The sequence below is a fragment of the Corylus avellana genome, chromosome ca3 (genome assembly GCF_901000735.1).
Source record: "Corylus avellana chromosome ca3, CavTom2PMs-1.0".
Lineage (NCBI taxonomy): Eukaryota > Viridiplantae > Streptophyta > Magnoliopsida > Fagales > Betulaceae > Corylus > Corylus avellana.
Genome location: NC_081543.1, coordinates 33049611 through 33067805, shown reverse-complemented (window position 1 = coordinate 33067805; position 18195 = coordinate 33049611). Strand labels below are relative to the sequence as shown.

Sequence of the window (18195 nt, the reverse complement as noted above, 5' to 3'; positions counted from 1 at the left end):
TTTTTTTTTTTTTGTCATGCTGGGGTTTGGGTTTTCGTTTGATGATCATCAATTTGAGGTTTAACCTCTCACGCCAAGACTCCCCTGTTTTGTGCAGTGTGTCTAACTTTTCCATTCTTTTAACTGAAACTGAAACTGCTCAGAAAAGAAAGAAAGAAAGAAAGAAACTGAAAGTGAAGCTACTTTCTCCATCGTTTGGGCAACCACACAAGTTAAAAACTGCAGCCATCTCAGTGATCTCACCACCCGCAAGCTACCTTCCTCTGGCAACGTTTTGGTCAAACTCAATGCAGCCATACCCAACGTAATTCAAGGTAAAAGCTTCAAATTCCCATAGTCTCTGCTATGTTCTTTTGAGCATAGATTTTATTTTATTTTTTGTTGTTGTATGTGTTGAACGTGACTCTTCTTTTTTGGTATTCTTTTCTTTTGCTTTAAAGATTGGATTTTTATATGGGGTTTCTATTTTTGGCAGAGGAAGACAACCCAAAGGGCGTGGCTTTTGAGCATTTCAGCTGCTTCTGCGGATTCTGATACTTGGGTTTTGGGTTTAAATGAAGTCTTCTGAGAATGGTTGCTGAGAAAATGGGAGGAAAAGGTTGTAATATAACAGTGGTTTTTATAATAATATATAAAAAAATTCAGTAAAAAAAATTATATTTTTTTTTAATAATTTTTTGAATTTTAGTGACATGTAGAAAACTGACACAGCACCAAAGTGGTGACTCACCCTTTTTTAGTGATGTGCTACAATTGACACATCACTACTTTAGTGACATGTTAATTTTAGGCACGTTACTAAAGTTTCAGTAGCGATACACCATTTTTGGACCTTAAAACATCATTGGGTAGTCACTAAAAATTAAGTTTTTTGTAGTGATTATTAAACGATGCATATCCGTATAAAACTTGGCTCCCTTATTAACGCAACTTGTATATTTTTATTATATATACATATTAATTAATAAATATATGTATGTATATTAATTTAATAAAAATAACTTATATAGTATATTACTTATTATTTATTAAGTAACAAATTAACAAAAGTCAATGTATATTAATTATTAAGTATTTCTCAAAAAAATTAAGTAACAATAATTAATTGGTATACTATATGTAATTATATCTATGATTATAAGTATCCATGTAATATATAATTGAATTATAAAAGTTAATCATATCATTATGAAAATAACTTATATAGGGAGGTTGCACAAAAGTCACATTTTGTGCCACCAATAAGAAGCTGACACATTAGCTAATTTCATTAGACTTATACTTAAAACAAAAACAAAAACTCAACAACACTAGATTACATTCTAATAAAATAAAAAATTAATTTTTTTTAATTTAAAAAAAAAAAAAAGAATTGAAGGGGTGGCCGGCCGCCACCCCTAGGCCATGGGGGTGGCCGCGCGATGGCTGGCCGCCACCCCATGGCCTATGGGGTGGCCGGCGAGCCACCCAGGCCATGGGGGTGGCTACTCGGCCACCCCAAGTGGGCTAGCCCTCCCTTCAATTTTGTTTTATTTTTATTTTTATTTATAATCTGGTGTAGTTAGGCTTTTTTTGAAAAATTTAAGTTTGATAGATTTAGGTTAAGTGTCATCTTCTGATTGATTGTACAAAACTCACATTTTGTGCAACCTCCCTATATAAGTTATTCTCCATGGTTATATCTTAAATGATCTAGTCATTGAGTATCTTAAATGACCTAACAATTAATGATAATTGAATTTTTTTTTTTTTTTTTAGGAAAATCTTTCATATTCATTAATTGAAAAAAAAATCAAGAGCACAAAGCTCTTACATCAAGGAGCATAAAGCTCTGATAAATCATAGCTAAAACAATGAGGTTACAAACGTCATAGAGACAAATATAAATATCTTACAATCAAATCATATCTATGACTTCAACATTCGTTAAACCAAGTCCAGACTTATAGTTATGGAACAGATCTACTCTAGGTAGACTGAATTTAATACATAGATAGCTCATATTTCCAACTTTTATTTTCTCGACCATGAGAGTAAAATCTCACACCAAAACTACTATTCCTTGACCCAAAGGCTTGGATAAAAACCTTATTAAAAAAAAAAACAACAAAAACACAATAAAAAGACTAGCTACCAGCTACAACAGTCGGGGCGAGGGAGGCGAAGCGCACTGATCAGAAAGTGGTGGACAAGATGGAGCCATTTGCACTGATGGGTAGTTGAGGAGTTGGGGAGCACAGTTGGGCTAGCGCGTGGCTGAGATAAACCAGTTGAGGAGACTAAATCTAGATTTGAAAAACTAGATCTAATGCCCAACCGATTCTAGGGAAGCGAAGAGCGGCGCAACATAGTGGATGGCTGACGGATGCAGTGCATCATAAGTAAAGAGATGGCTGGAGCAACTAAACTAGTCGAAAAAAACCAAAAAAAAAAAACAAAAAGGAGGGGAAGGAAAGAAGAGGGGAGTAGCGGGAGGGTCTTGCTCCCTCTTTCAACTATTATTAATGATAGTTGAAACTTGAATAGACAATTTAAATTATTAATCATATGATTTAATGAAAATCATGATATTTAATCATATTATTAATATAATCAAATCGATTGATATAATTCATATCATATTTCATGACAATGTGATTTGAATTAATCCCAAATGAAATGATTAGGATTATAAATTTAAAATTGACAATTACAAATTAACAATGCATGTAATATCCTATAGTCACAATTTAAGTATTGACGTTGTAGTTGGAAATTTGGAATTGATAGCATAAGATGATATAATATAACATAAGTCATAAGCATACAAATTCATATTAATACAACAATTAAGTACTAGAGACTTCGTTACAATGTTAATGTATATTATAAATTATAAATTATAATTATATATATATATATATATATATATATATATATATATAAGATCACATATATATATATATATATAAGATCAATACTTAATCATATTATTCTTAATCATATTATTCATGTACAATGATAATGTGATTCGTATAATATCAAATTAAGTAATTGACATTAGATTAAACAATGTGTTACTTATAACCACAATTGAAATATTAATGTATTATCATTATAATTTATATGATTATATTACATGATCAATTGATGATTAAATCATATGATTATATAATAACAAATTATACATATATAATATGACATGAGTCATAAGTATACATGTTCAAAATTATAATTATACATATATAATACAATTTTTTTTATTATAGTTTCAACCATTTTGAACAATTTTTCGAAGTTCTTAGTCAAAACTTAAACCATTTTTTAAACCATTTTCTCTTAATTTCTTGTCAGTTTTTAAACCAATTTTTAAACTCGTTTTACACATTAAAAATTTAACAATTTTGTAAAATTGTTTTATTTCTTACTAAAAAACTAGTAGCTTTGAAATGGTATCACTTTCAAGTTTAAGGTTTCACCTAACCCTAAACCTCACTCACTCTCGTCCTGTCTCTCACGCACGCCGACGTCGTCTCTGCAAGTCATCTTCCTCCCTTCCTCTCTCAAACTCTCAATTCTCAGGTTAAAAATTGAAACTTTTTAGGTTAGACAACACGCGTGAGTTGTGACTCTCTCTCTTCCCAGGTTAAAACACTGTCTTCCAGTTTCGGACAAATCTCTCTTTCCTCTTTCCTCTTTCCTCTCCCCTCACCGACGGCCGGCCACCGGAGACCACGAACGCCGCACCGCTGACGACGAGCCACCCACATCTCCGGGGAAGAGCTACCCACCGTCAAAATCCCCAAATTTCAAAACCCCAACCCACTGTCAAAATCCATCTTCCCTCTCCCCCACTGACGACGAAACGCACAGGTACGCACAGATTTTATCTCTCTATCTGTTATATTTCTTGCGTCAGAGTTACGTGATGTTGTGGAACAACTCTTGGGAGTTATTAATGGTGTTTGTCAATGAAGTTTGGTTGACAGAGCACGCAGATGAATTAGGCTATCAAAGCGAATGTGTTTTTGTTGATATAATTAATATCTAAATTGGTATTAAGAGGTGATTGAGTTGGATGTTGATTATTTTAATTTTCTTATTTGATCCTGAGGCTTGTATACGTAGGAAAGAATATGAATTGATTTCTCGAGCGGTTATTTTTCTTCTATGTTGCTTTGATTGATAAAGGTAATATTAATTTCTTTTTCTTTAATCATGTTGTAGAAAAAAACTGAAAGTGAAATCACACCGACAAAAGCGGTTTTGGGAATATCCTTACAGTTCCCAATTTGCTTTCACCAAAAATTTATTTTATGTCTCTGCTGGAATAAGCGGTTTTGGGAGAGTTCTATTGGTAAGAAACTTTTCATTATGATTATTTAGAAATTCAGAAATCTTATATTTTTAATCTTTATTTGAGTTTCTATAATCATTTCCAACTTTCGGTTTCTTTAATTTTTTTTTTTTTTTTTTTTTTTTTGAATAGAATTTTGGTATCTGGTTCTATTTATTTTTTATGATTATGTTCTGGCTGTACTCCCAGTGCTAAATTTGTTCCCTGACTTACTTTGACATTCCTTTTTTTTTTTTTTTTTTTTTTTTGTTCTTCTCGTCATTTATGCATCCACATTCCTGTCATTTTTAAAAACAAACCTGTGCATTGCACAGGTTTCATGCTCGTAATAATAATTGGGCATCAGGCTTTTGATATCAACTTAGTTCTCTCTTCTTTTTAAAGTTGGAATTATTTGAAAGTGTCTAAATGTGTCAATTTTCATGCACATTCTTTAGCTAAATGGGCCGCTTCCCATCTTCTCTTTGGAAGCATTCTCACGGGGTCCCCTATTCTCTCTTCCATTCAGATCAGGAATGGGAAAGATCCTCCCCAGTAATCTTGTTTTCCTTTTTCTATTAGGGAAAAAAAAGAGAGAGAAAAGAAGCAGCCTGAAATGGCTTTAAATGGTTCCAAATCAATGTTAGCGCCACGCTAACTAGATGGCCGGGTGTAATTGGGGTGGCTGGCCACCCATAGAGTTGTGAATTATATATATATATATATATATATATATATATATATATATAAAGTAATGTTTGCGAAAAACAAAAACAATTTTTTTGAAAAATAATTTTATTCTTCTCATATTTTAGAGAAATAGATATTCATTTTCGTTAGGGAATAATTATTCCTATGAATAGTATGCCGTGGTTTTCCAAAAAAAATTAATTAATTTTTATGCACCAAATGTTATAAAAATTACGTTACATAAATTTTGGTGAGATGAGAGAAAAACGAAGAGTGATATATAGCATTACTCTTACGTGAATTATGGCCCGGTTTGTGCTACGTTTTAGTTATTCATCTTTATAGGCCTTATTGGGCAAACCAAAATTTGCCCATCAAAAGGAGATGGGCCACCTTTTGAAACATTAATCCTTTTCTCCCTTTGTTTATTTTTTTGTTCCATTGTTGTGTTGAGTTCGCAAGCTGAAATTCGTTTTGAACAGCCCCGAGTTACGCACGGCACGACGTCGCATAAACTCACGCCCAAAACCCTAAGCCACCTCTCTCTGCAAAACCCTAATCTTTGCACGTCTATTGTGGTTGGGTTTGGCAAAGATGTTGCGAAGAAACATACGGTTGAGGAGAGAGTATTTGTACAGGAAGAGCTTGGAAGGCAAAGAACGCTTGCTCTATGAGAAAAAGCGAAAGATCAAAGAAGCTCTACAAGGTTTGTATCTTTTTTCCACAAACTTTTTTTTTTTTTTAATTCCTTGTGCTAATGGGGATTTCACAGAGGGAAAGCCGATTCCCACGGAGCTACGGAACGAGGAGGCAGAGCTTCGGCACCAAATCGAGCTTGAGGATGAAAACACAGCTGGTATGCTTTAATTTTTATTTTTTTAATATGTATACCAGCTTTATCTGCTTTAACTGGTTTACATTGTAAATGGGGTTTCAGGTTATTAAAATTTTAATTTATTTTATGTTTTTTTTTCTCCCCTGCTGGCACCTACTAATTTTCGCATTTTACTATGTATGGAAATTGTGCTTAAATTCTAGTCCCGAAGACGCACATTGATGATGAATACGCAAATGCATCAGAAAGGGATCCAAAAATTTTGATAACTACGTCTCGTAATCCAAGTGGTCCACTTACACAGTTTGTGAAGGTTGGTTCTCAATTCATATATGATGGCTATACACTTTTGTTTACTCCATTGGCATTCTGCAAGCAGTTGAGTTTTGTTCATTGATTGCAATTCTTTGGCATGTTCATTCAGGAATTGAAGGTTGTCTTTCCTAATGCACAGCGAATGAATCGTGGTGGCCAGGTTGGTGAATGGATTTTTTTTCTCCACGCATTTAGTTCATGAACATCGTGGTGATCATTTTTCCGTTGTCAAGCATATTTTGAATATTTTATTCTTTGCAGGTTATTAAAGAGATTATTGAAACATGCCGTGCAAATGATTTTACAGATGTCATCTTAGTTCATGAACATCGTGGTGTGCCAGATGGTATGACTATAAGCCATCTACCTTTTGGTCCAACTGCATATTTTGGATTACTCAATGTGGTAAGTAGTTTGGTCATACTAGTATATTCTGGACTTTTGTTTTGTCCCAGTTGCCTTTGCATCAATATGCTAATAAATCCGTTTTTGCCTGTAGGTTACCAGACACGACCTTAAAGACAGGAAAGGCATTGGAAAAATGTCTGAGGCTTACCCACACTTGATACTTAACAAGTTTTCAACAAAGGTATCCATATCTTGGTTAGAATTTTTTTGCTTGGTTGGTTTTCATCAATATATTATGAGAAAGCTAGGTAGACAAAAATCCAATCAAAGTTTGCATGTTGACGTTCTGCTGTTCTTGCCACTATTGGTGGTGCTTAGAGAACTGCATATCTAATAAATGTAGTAAATATATTGAAGGCTGTCTGTAGCTTTTTTTTTTTAACATGTCCCCATATATGTAATATCAGCATTTTTAATGATTTTTCAGTAGTTATTTTAGTATTGAGCTAAGTTCATAGTTGAAGGATTTTACTGCTGGAAAAACAGTAGGTTCCTTTATTTGGGTGGGTGCTGGTTTCACTATCTTTATGGATTAGCTAGCGTAGCTACAAGATTTGATGAGGATGTGATTTGTGTTATATGTATATATTTAGGCAGTTGCAATTTTTATCTTGTTTTTGCTTATCAACTCCTATGGGATGTAGAGTATATTCTGCTTTGACGTCCACTATTTATTTGATTTGGAATTTTTATTGTTGATAGCTGGGGGAGAGGACAGCAAACATTTTGCGGCATCTTTTTCCTGTGCCAAAGCCAGATACTAAACGCATTATTACTTTTGCCAATGAGTCTGACTATATTTCATTCAGGTTGGTTAATTTTTTGATTCTTTGGAAGATGCTTTGATTGGCTATCCTTTAATTTGTGAAACTTCTGTTGTCAAGGATGATGTTGGCTTGGACATATAATATCTTTACCAATGTAGATCTCTAATAGATGTGGATAGGATAGGTTCAAGTTACACTTACATTCAGCAACTTTTGATTAGATTGATCCTTTGACAATCTTACCATCAGATTGCATTCAGTATCTTTTTGATTAGCTTAATATGCTATCATTTTGAGCCTTTGAGTTCATAAATAGCTATCAGAGGTTTTAGAAGGTTTATTGAACAGTTTTTGGTATTGCGTTTACAGATTTTGAATTCAGCCCCTTTTAGGTCTTTCATAGGATGCCTTGTAATGAAGTAATCCAACATTTTTGGGTGCAAGGTTTAAAAATGGACCATTAACTTTCTGCATGGTGACTGACTCAAATTAAATGTTGCTGCTCAAGTTGTTCTGAGTGGCATCTCTTTTACTTATGCTACTGCTTTTATGATTTTTTTTCTATCATGCATGTAGCTACCATAATTTCTCATTTAAAATTATTGTACACGTGTTCTAATCTCATATTTTGGCTTTGTCGTTTGTAAGTGGTTGCATCTAGAATTTATTATTCTGATGTGTAATTGATTTTTTTTTTTTTCATACAAGATCTACTTTGTTCTGAACAGAATAAATGTTTGTCTTTTTGAACTCCATTAACAACTTGTAAACTTACAGGCATCATGTGTATGAGAAACATGGAGGTCCTAAATCAATTGAGCTTAAAGAAGTTGGTCCTCGCTTTGAAATGCGACCTTATCAGGTATTTCGTTTGCTAGTTAGTTTGCTTTTCAATGAAGCTTGATTTTTTTGGTCGTTAAGAGTTATGCTCTTCTAGTTATGTAGTAATTATTTTACTACACCTTATTTATATCGGTGCTTGTGGTTATTACGCTTTCATATGGCGTCTACTCTTGGGTCCCATCTTGTCTTGCATGATGGTAAGAGACATTAGTTTATTCCTTTGTTACATCCCAGCTCAATATCCAAGTACACCTATGGTGAGATATGCATGTTCTTCGGGTGGCCATTGGCCATTACCCCTAATGGTGGGTCGTGGTCTTGGTAGTATGCAGAGAAGTCATTTCTTTATTTTTCATTTAAGAACATCTTGAGAACCATGATTACAGGCATTTCTTTCATATTATGTACCTAGCTAATGTTGCATTTTGCACATGTACAAATATCCTTTTTTGCCATGAATCTTCCTTTTCATCCTTGTTGGCTTTTAGACCTTGTGTACTAGTATACAGAAAAAGCAAACTGAGATGGCTATCATCTTTCTCTGTTGGTTTGGAAATCCAACTTTAATCTGTTTTTTCTCCTTCCTTGATATCAGTATTTAAATGATTACTCTCATTTTCTCATTTTATATCAGAATTAGTTATTATATTTGATTATAGAATTATGTGGCTCAATTGTTCAGATACTGGCCATCACTTGAAATCTAGAACCTGTGTCACTTATCAAAAAAAAAAAAAAAAAAAAATTGCCATCACAAACCTGGCATCTTGGCAGCATCATCTCTTTCTATTCTCTCCTATTCCTGTTCGTGCCATTTATCCAAACTTTTTCTTATCTCCATGTTTCTTTGGGGCCATTAGCTATCCTTAAATTTGGTTTGACAGCATTTGTTTGTTGATTGGTAATCACTTGATGTGTCCAAATAATTGATCTTCTTCTCAATAGTGGGAAGGATCCCCCCATATTTGCTCAGGGAAAAATAATTGTCTCCCTGTTCTGCTTCTACACAAACCCTCTTGTTATTATGTTGCAGTAGCACCTCGAATTTTTACTAATTTATTAGCAAAAGGCATCAATCTTTTAGGGCATTGGGCTCAGTAATGACCTGAACATTTTCGTGCAAGGCATTAGCCCACACTATATTGAGTGGGTATGAATCATAAAGTTTTCACTTGTGTAACTTTAACAGTAGTTAGACTCTAGTGTTTATCTCGATTAATTTGAAAAATTACAAAAATTGGACTCTGATTTTGGATGGATCATTTGAAAACATGTTTTAAGACTTCTGTAGTGGTCTTGGCAAAATAAACAACTAACTAAGCAACTGAACCAAAGAGGAAATACATAAGAATTGGTCTCCAATGACTTATGTCAAGTATTAACTCCATAATTTTAATTATTTACAAACATGTAAAACTTATGACCTCACTGATAAGGTGGATAAACGTGGCCGGTGGTTGCTATGCTGTTAATTTAGTTGTTAATGCTTTTGATCTACTTTGATTGGTTTCCATTGGTACCTTTTCACTGATGTAAAGCTGGTTATTAGACTTTATAACTCCTCAGCATCTACTGGTACTATACGTAAAACCTTAAATTCATAATTTCTTGGTCTCACTTGAGATACTTGGATTATTACTCTTGCCATTGTTGGCTTGACCTGGTTAAAAAGAGTCTTTACATGGTAGACGCATCTCGTTCTACGTATTTTTGTGTATTTGACTGGTATTTGGTTTCCCTATGTCGCTGTTTCAGATAAAATTAGGAACACTGGATCAGGATGAAGCTCAGACTGAATGGGTCATAAGACCATTCATGAACACTGCCAAGAAAAGGAAGTTTCTTGGAGATTGATGCCACCTCAAAAAGAATTTTGGAAGATAAGATGCGGATCATTTGTTAATCTTATTAAAAATGTGAGAATTATGTATTCTAAGAACAGATGTCTTAGTAGCAACCCTCATATTCTCATTAAATCATATACTCTTTTTACTATTCTCATTAAATCAACGGAAAGAGAATGGAGTTAGCCTCGTCGAGCAACCCTCATATTTCCTTTTTTAAACAATCCCAAATGTTCAAAGTTGGCTTCGAGATATTTCGTTTTTTCAAAAAAAAATAAATAATGATTTTTAATTTATGAAGTAATATTAATGAAGCAAATATGATAAGTGTTATGTTCTTATAGGAGTTTACGTGGATCATCGTTAAAAATATTGGATGACCATTTGGTCTTTTATCAATTTGGCAATCGAGGTTTTATCCTGATAAAGGGGTGGCAAAATGGGTTGTCAGGCCAACCCGAATACAACCCAATTGACCCGCTACCCAATTAACCTTAACTCGAACAATATATGGAAAATTACTTGGTAACCCGACACGACCTAGTTGCCTACCACTTGGTTAGCCTTATCCTATACATGATTTGTTTAGATAAACGGGTGAAAATTTAAAACCCGAACATGACGATAAATTATCGGGTAACTTGACACTATTTGTTTGACCTGTTTAACTTCAAATACAACAAACAATAAAAAAATAAAACACCTGACCGACAAAACCCTTCTTCAAGCCTGCCAATCTTAAAGCAATCAATTGAGAATGAATTGAGATAAAGCTGTGATGGGGGTGGGAAGGAGTAGAAGAAAGCTTATGAGTAAAGCCTCAATTCTGAGAAGAGCCATGCGCATAACACCTAACCCGCCCCGCCCTACCCAAAACCTGGTAGATTTGGTGACTTGAATCCGAGTAGCAAGTAGGGTTTTCCAAACCCGATTGGCTCGGGTCGAATAGTTGAAAAGGCCAAAACCCGCTCCGAACCGACCCATGCACACCCCTATATATATATATCAAAAGGGTTAAAACTCAATTGTAGTTAGCAATTATTGGTTAAAACTGTTAACCGCAACTGAGGTAGCCGATTGGTCAAATTAGAAAATTGAAACTAATAATCGACTATCAGTTACCAGGTCATATAATAACCGCCAGTTATTTGCACCGGTAAGCATTTTAGGCATATTTTGAGTATTGAGTCTACTTTTTGGGTATAATTTACTTGTTTTTTTGCCCTTTTTAGAAAATAATTAGGACTTTTTTGTCCTTTTTCAAATTCTGAAAATATTCTCTCTATAATTAAATCATTCTTTCGGAAAAATCATTCTTATTGAATAGGGACAAATACCAATAGAATACTTGAAATAAGGAACAAAATTTTATAGCCTATCCAATTGTAGCTTGGAACATCATGGCTTGAGTTGACGGTTTTCCTAGGCTTGCCAACAATAACCAGCCAAATACGGCCAACAACAAGCACAGGAAAACAGAGATTACACCCACTACAAAAGAACCACCCGGTACCCAAAGCAACTATGCAAAATATTTTCAGCAATACCCCAAGAGCTAACCGGTGAAACCCCAAAAATAATAATACATAATCTGTAGAAAACAAGAATATATCAAATGCCTGCTTAATTCAATTTAATATAGAAGCAGGTAAACACTACTTGTTAGAACAGCTACGATCTCATTCCCAAATGCCTACTCAAATCAACTTTCAATATATTATCAGGTAAACCCTACAAGTTAGAACAGCTACAAATTACAATCTCATTTTCAAAACAGGTGTCGATGCTTTTCGGGTTTTTCTTCTTTGATGGGCACTGGGTCCAGGTTAGAACAAACAGTTAAAAAGTTATGGTCATCAAGAGTTTCTAGAATTTAGCTCGCAAATCATTTTGGTATTCTTTTAAGCAGCTTGTACATGCCAAATACATTCTTCTCCTGCCAAAGGTACGGGATGAAAAACGACCGGTACGTGGGAGGAGAGAGCTCCCTGTCCAGGTAAGGCAGTGCTGCAATTACCTGAAGAACATTAAATAAATAAATAAATTAAAAATTAAAAAAAATAATAATAAAAGGAGGTTAGCACAATCACAGAAGGAAAGGTGAAAAGATGAAGAGGACCGACTTTTACCTCCCATGTTGACGAGTCACTCCCACGTGTTGGGGAAGGTCGATTAAGCTGCAGCTCAACAAGGAAAGTACAAGCCTGAAGATCCTGAAGCTGTAAGATCAATGGTGGATCATCAATTAAAAAATGTAAAGGAAAAACAGAACAGGTTAAGACATATCAACTGATCTTCTAGGAGGGATTAATTACATATTGTCCATCCGCTGCCCTGTTCTTTTTGTTAAAATAAGGTGGCGCAGCTGCAGTCCCTCCGAGGGTAGAATTAAACGGGAATGGTAGAAGACCTCGAAATCCATCGTCAATCCAACGTACTTCTCCGACATAATCAGGAACCAAAAATGATGATGGAAACCGGTGCCATTCACTTCCAACACATAGTACAGAACCTGCAATGTATAGGATCCAAAACTCAAAAAATTTGGATGGATGTATCTCCTTCTAATACTAAATGTTAAAAGTATTAATTAAATTATTAAATTCACTCTTTCTATCACCTTAAACTTTTAGGATAAGTCATAATTTAACATAGTATTATATCACAAGTCATAATCTCGAACCCTGATTCTAGAGTTTATCACCTATTTTCAGTTAAATATTCCAAGCATTGGGTTCTCACTAGTTGAAGGAGAGTTTGAGCTCACAAGTAAGGAAAAGTGTTAAAGTATTAACTAAATGATTAGATTTACTATTTCCTATCAACTTAAGCTTTTGAAATATATTGTGATTTAACATTAAATAAAAGCTCTTTGGAAGTGATGAGCTCTTAAAATTGGCTTTTTTTCCCCTAATTTCATACTCCAGAAAAGCGTGAATTTAGAGCCTTTGGGAGTAAATTGCAAAAGGCTAGAAACACAAGTTTGAAAACAAAAGGAGTGTATACTATATAGTCTCAATCAAAAGATCATTAAGAAGAAGTGTATGTTCCTAACTCTAGCTGCACATTATTACTGTAATGTAAGCTCTATTATTGTTCAAAGTGCATTAGATCTTTCAGGCGAGCCCATCTCTAAAATGTCATCCCAAAAATTTAAAAGGAAGCCACTTTGCATTTTCAAGAAGCTTAAACTTGTTCCAACATTCATTCTCATGCCCTAAATACAATGTCATTTACTGCACTACTTCTATCGTTCATTTTTATTCCAAACACCAAAGGAAGCCACAGAATAATGCTACCTAACATTTCAGACTTCCAAAAAGAGCATCAAAAGGCACATCAAAACTCTTCTCACAATGATGCTCTTTTCATCTCAAGAAGTGTGTGTGTGTTGTGAGGTTGACCGCTTCCATGATTACATGGACAAAAATAACCTGCAAACTCTTCTTTCAATAACTTAAAGGGGGTTATAGAGTAAATTCCATGATCATTCTATCACCAAGAGAAAATGGTGTTGCATTTTTCTTTATTTATTTTTTTTTCTGACCAAGAAATGGTGTTACATATATCTAAAAGCAATTTGTAGGCTCTCACCTGTTCCTGCATCATCATGGTGCTCTAAAAGCTTGTAAATCTCCATAGGAGCAGAATAACCATTAATCAATGAAAAAGTGCGAGCATGGGAGACGCACAATATGAGGCTAAGAACCACAGGTCTAAGGAATTTGGATATCTGCGTAAAAGAAGTTGATCATGAGTTCTCATTAATATAGATCAGGAATCGCATAGGAACTTTAGATACACTTACCATAACCATCAGGGATTTATCGTTGGGATTATATTTATCTTGAAAAAGATCAGGGAAGCTCTCAATGACAGCTGAAGCAGCAACACAAACAAGTGGATAAATTGGATAAAGGAACCTGCAATTGTAGTTAGAAATGATTATCATCAATTTAATCTCACCTGCACTCTTTTAATATTATACTGGAGGCTAGATGGAAACTGGTTATATGCTAGCTACAGGACTTCAATGGAGCAATGGTTTCATGCCATCTACCCCCATTAGGCGCACCCAAGGGGACTCAAAGCCCCAAAGTCACCCACAACCCTATTCCCATAGGTGCCCAAAGGGCATTGGCACTATCCAATCTAATAAATAAAGGGTCAATATAAAATGTCTTTCCAAGTGCCACAACTCCAAAGTTGATGATTACAATAATTCATAGAAAATCAGAATATACATTTTCTGTAAGAAGTTTTCAAATCAGAGAAGAAAAATCTATTGGCATGGACTTGTGTCTCATAAATGGACTGTCACTCTATATGTAAACTAATCTTAATGGGCCGACAGTTCCATTAATGACCACCATTACATTGATTCAATTTCTTCTATCCTTTCACAACAAAATCACCTCTTAACCTCCATTTATTCAATAAGCACACTAGTTGAGGTTGTAGAGAATATGAATACCAAATACAAGACAGATTGCTATATAAGTTATTTATCATGTAATAGCAAAGCACTCAGTGAATTTGTGCTGATCACAAATGTTGTATGACGCTAATGATAGCAACTCCTAACAACATTAAAGTACAGGATTTCAAAACCATTGACACCACCTCCAGAACTTCTCCACAAACTTAGGGATATGACAATCTTGAAAAGCTAGACACTAACATGAATTTTTATATATGTGGTTACACAAACATGGGATACACATGTTACCCAAAAAAAAAGGCTATGGATTTCTAACTGGAATGTAAGTACAGATTATTCTGTCAACGCAAGATATTGCTTTCTCTCAATAGTAACGGAATAGTTGAACTACAATGAAGCTTGCTAATTGAGCTTAGAAAAATCTAAGGAATATCAAATTCTTGTCAACTTAGCAGTTTTAGATAGAAATACACCCAAAAAAAAAAAAAAAAAAGAGCGAATTTAAAACTAAATTTTTTTTTTTGATAAGTAAAATTTAAAACTAAAATTTGAGCATTCAGATGGAGAATGTCACAGTACAAGGGGGGGAGGGGGGAAGAAATTTGGGGGAATTATCCAAATCGACACCATTACTTTCATAAAGACAATTTAAAGGATTGATTCTTACAGAAAAATTGCAAGGATGTTTAAGACAACAGTAAATTAGCCAAACCTTTCTTCTTTGTGCGGCTGCAAAGACATAAATACCAGCCAGATATATACAGGTGAGACGATGATCAGCAGGTCTGGGGCATACTTCTTCCTTGCTATTGGCCAAATTCCCAGGAAAAGCAAAGCAAGAACGAAACAGAAGTTGAAATTGTTAAATCCATTCCTCAGATAATATAATGGTCCTTCAGTCCCATACAAGTGACTTTCACCTCCTCCTACAACATTATATAGCAACAGATTCAACACAGATGACGTCCATCTTCTGTAGTAGTAGTAGTCAACAAGGAGTGAGACTGCCTGGAAGAATTCCAAATTTTACATTTTAATGGGTATGAGCAAAAATTACTTAATATAAGATATTATAACTCAATTAAGTACTGATGGAAAATGTACAGGAAAATGTACGGGCATGTAAAAAGATCCAACAAAGTAGTATCTCAAGATCAAACTTAATGATTAACTTACAAGAAGAGAGACAGTGGTGACAGCCCCAGCTAAAAATGCTTGTTTGAATCTTCTAGCTAAAGAGTAGAATGTGACTGGTAGAAAAGCCAAGATTGAGAATGGCCAGCCAAGGATTACACCAACAGCTGCAACTGCAACAGACATTGCAGGTTTCCCAAGAAGAAATAACCCGGACGAAAGAGAGATGGCATACATAGCGAATGAACTTGGCAAGAAACCTAGCGAACAATGCCAAGACAACAGATATTAGAAAAATCCAACGATAATGGAACTGAAACTCCAGATTAGTAATACTTGACTAAATGGAAAAAAATAAAATGCACTACCAGTAACACCATACAGACAGATAAAGAGAGAAACCAAATAGTATTTCAGGAAACAAAAGAGACAAATTGAAAAGGGCCCACCCACTTGTGCTAGCAAAGAAACAACCGCTGGTCAAGCATAGCATTGCAAGCGTGTAACAGGCAAGACGTTTTCCATACTTCCTGGAAAGGGCTACTACCAGAACAGTTTCTGTGATAACAGAGAGGAGACCTAGAAAGAGTCTTACAGCATAGAACACTCTCACCTGCAATAGGAAAGCTATTGGTTTAAGCAAAAGTCCAAAAAAGAAAAAGAAGTTACAGAAATATGATTCATCAATAATTACAAAAGAATAACAATCCAAAAGTATGAAGAAATCTTACTTTTTCCTCAACAAACAACCAGGAAGCTGGTCGACCCACTAATTCATGGAAAATAATGTATAAGTATGACCGAAGTGCAAACTGGGAACTGCAAGAGGCATATAAGTTATAAGAACAATTAATGTATCAATGGAAAGTCATATTAAACCAAGAAATCTTTCAAAGTAGTTCAAAAAAGCTCAAGAAATAATACTCAACAAAGTCTCCATATTCTTCTTTTGATATGTAGGATTAAAATCTAAGATCAAAGTTAACCCCACCCCAACTATGCAACTACCTAACCATCATGACAACCCATTTTGTTGAGCAGGGAAACCAATCAGTATAAGCGGGACTAGAAACTTATGTTATAGAACAGACTATTCCGGTGAAATATGTTTGGTTGTAATATTGGAACCTAAATTTGCATTATTTAGTTCAAACTCATTCTCTCCATGCATTTGATTCATAGGTACTTGGCTCTTGGCCAAGCTTGTTGCCATCCATACCAGCAAGCGCCTCACCACCATTATTTTCCAATGTGAGCACATATACTGATTTAATAAAAGCTTCTGTTTCTCCGACGTCCTCAGATTCCTCAACATCTACACCACCAATCCACCTACCATGTCCACATGTGACCAAGCTGAGTCTGAAAGTGTAACTCCTTAGCCACAGAAACCAGGCACGGATGCTAAGTACAGCTTAACAGAGCTCAAACGAGGTCGATCTGGCCTTGTGTGGGTTAGATCGAGGCTTAAGAGGGCCTTTGGTCGTCATTTCTTTTAAGGACTGAATATCCAGCTTTGCCTTGCCATTTTCCGGCAATGAAGAGGCCTAAAATGAGCAAGGCTGACTAAGGCCACTGCAACACCCCCATAAGAAAGCCACAACAGGTTGATATCAGAAACATTTCACATTACTGTAATATGTATCAGAATTATTTAGCGCTGCTTCCTATATCATATTCAGTGAGGATACCCTCTTGTTCTATTCAAAGCTCCCCATTTGTCACATACAGATACAACACAATCATCAAGGCATGCACCCCCCGAGGCACACGGAGACTCAAATTCGGATAACACATTATAAGCTTAAAATTTAGGGGAGAATCAAATTTAGTCCCTAGGTTTTTACGCGATTTTAATTTAGCCCTTAATATACACTCATTTAAGTTATGGGAAGAAAGTATATTGGTCTAATACTTCATCTATCTCTCACTCTCATGGGAAGCACGTGAGGAGTGTTGTGGAGGTCTACCATCAGAATTTTGATTGTCTACGTGCTAGTTGGATTTGAGAGATGGGACATTTGGTATTTTTATTATGTGGAAGCGAAATCTTGAGTTTCGGTCTGAGATCAGCGGGGGTGTTTGATTGGCAGAGAGAAGCAGAGGCGTTTTCCGAGTGGTGATCCTGGGCTGGCCGAGCGTGCTCTAGTTGCTGAAAGCCAGCAGGCCACTTAAGTGGCGTGATCAGTGGGGGTGTTCTCTAAAATATAATATGATAGTATTATATATTCACATTCTCAACCAAAATAAATATTTGCTTTGCACGCCAGGATCCAAATATAGCCTGCAGGCCACTTAAGTGATGCATCACTTTTCTGTCCTTAACTGGACCAATATGGGTGTGAGCTTATGAACTATCTTTGCCAATACATGATATCCATCGTATGACAGGATGGTCACAAGTAATTCTTGTTCCTTTGAAACAAGAATATAACAGTAACGTATCATACAACATATACATGTATAGTAAGACACGACAAGTATTCATGTATTGTGCAAAACATGTCAATTCAAAAACATTAGTTCCACTTTTTGCTACATTTGGGACAAGCAGAAAATGGAAACTTTAAATATGTTATAAGTGGGAAAAAGTAGCCCTCATG

General features: G+C 35.1%; 2 protein-coding genes across 3 annotated transcripts; one reads left to right on the top strand and one right to left on the bottom strand.

The window, feature by feature from the left end:
- Positions 1 to 3444: 3444 nt before the first annotated feature.
- On the top strand, positions 3445 to 10168 carry LOC132175818 (uncharacterized). Of its 2 annotated transcripts, XM_059587877.1 has the most exons (11): positions 3445 to 3852; positions 4207 to 4336; positions 5488 to 5711; positions 5778 to 5861; positions 6044 to 6153; positions 6265 to 6315; positions 6417 to 6560; positions 6655 to 6744; positions 7266 to 7372; positions 8108 to 8192; positions 9929 to 10168. In XM_059587877.1, exons 3-11 carry the CDS (start codon positions 5600 to 5602, stop codon positions 10025 to 10027), a joined length of 882 nt encoding a protein of 293 aa, XP_059443860.1. In that variant the 5' UTR covers positions 3445 to 3852; positions 4207 to 4336; positions 5488 to 5599; the 3' UTR covers positions 10028 to 10168. The 2 variants fall into 2 exon arrangements, with proteins under 2 accessions (XP_059443860.1, XP_059443861.1); XM_059587878.1 differs by lacking the exon at positions 4207 to 4336.
- A 1441-nt stretch (positions 10169 to 11609) lies between these two features.
- Positions 11610 to 16954, bottom strand: LOC132174893 (dol-P-Man:Man(6)GlcNAc(2)-PP-Dol alpha-1,2-mannosyltransferase-like). Its single transcript, XM_059586630.1, has 10 exons — positions 16929 to 16954; positions 16324 to 16411; positions 16046 to 16205; positions 15635 to 15852; positions 15171 to 15466; positions 13826 to 13940; positions 13612 to 13750; positions 12333 to 12529; positions 12147 to 12236; positions 11610 to 12034 (listed from the first exon to the last, which is right to left on the bottom strand). Exons 1-10 carry the CDS (start codon positions 16937 to 16939, stop codon positions 11903 to 11905), a joined length of 1446 nt encoding a protein of 481 aa, XP_059442613.1. The 5' UTR covers positions 16940 to 16954; the 3' UTR covers positions 11610 to 11902.
- Between the last annotated feature and the right edge of the window lie 1241 nt (positions 16955 to 18195).

Bases quoted from the DNA above. Each gene is read 5' to 3' on its own strand.
- LOC132175818 (XM_059587878.1), top strand. From the start codon at position 5,600: ATGTTGCGAAGAAACATACGGTTGAGGAGAGAGTATTTGTACAGGAAG. The intron at 6,561-6,654 runs GTAAGTAGTTTG...TTTTGCCTGTAG, and splicing joins ATTTTGGATTACTCAATGTG to GTTACCAGACACGACCTTAA. The intron at 7,373-8,107 runs GTTGGTTAATTT...GTAAACTTACAG, and splicing joins TCTGACTATATTTCATTCAG to GCATCATGTGTATGAGAAAC.
- LOC132174893 (XM_059586630.1), bottom strand. The intron at 12,530-13,611 runs GTGAGAGCCTAC...TATACATTGCAG, and splicing joins CCATGATGATGCAGGAACAG to GTTCTGTACTATGTGTTGGA. The intron at 12,237-12,332 runs GTAATTAATCCC...TTGATCTTACAG, and splicing joins GGGCAGCGGATGGACAATAT to CTTCAGGATCTTCAGGCTTG.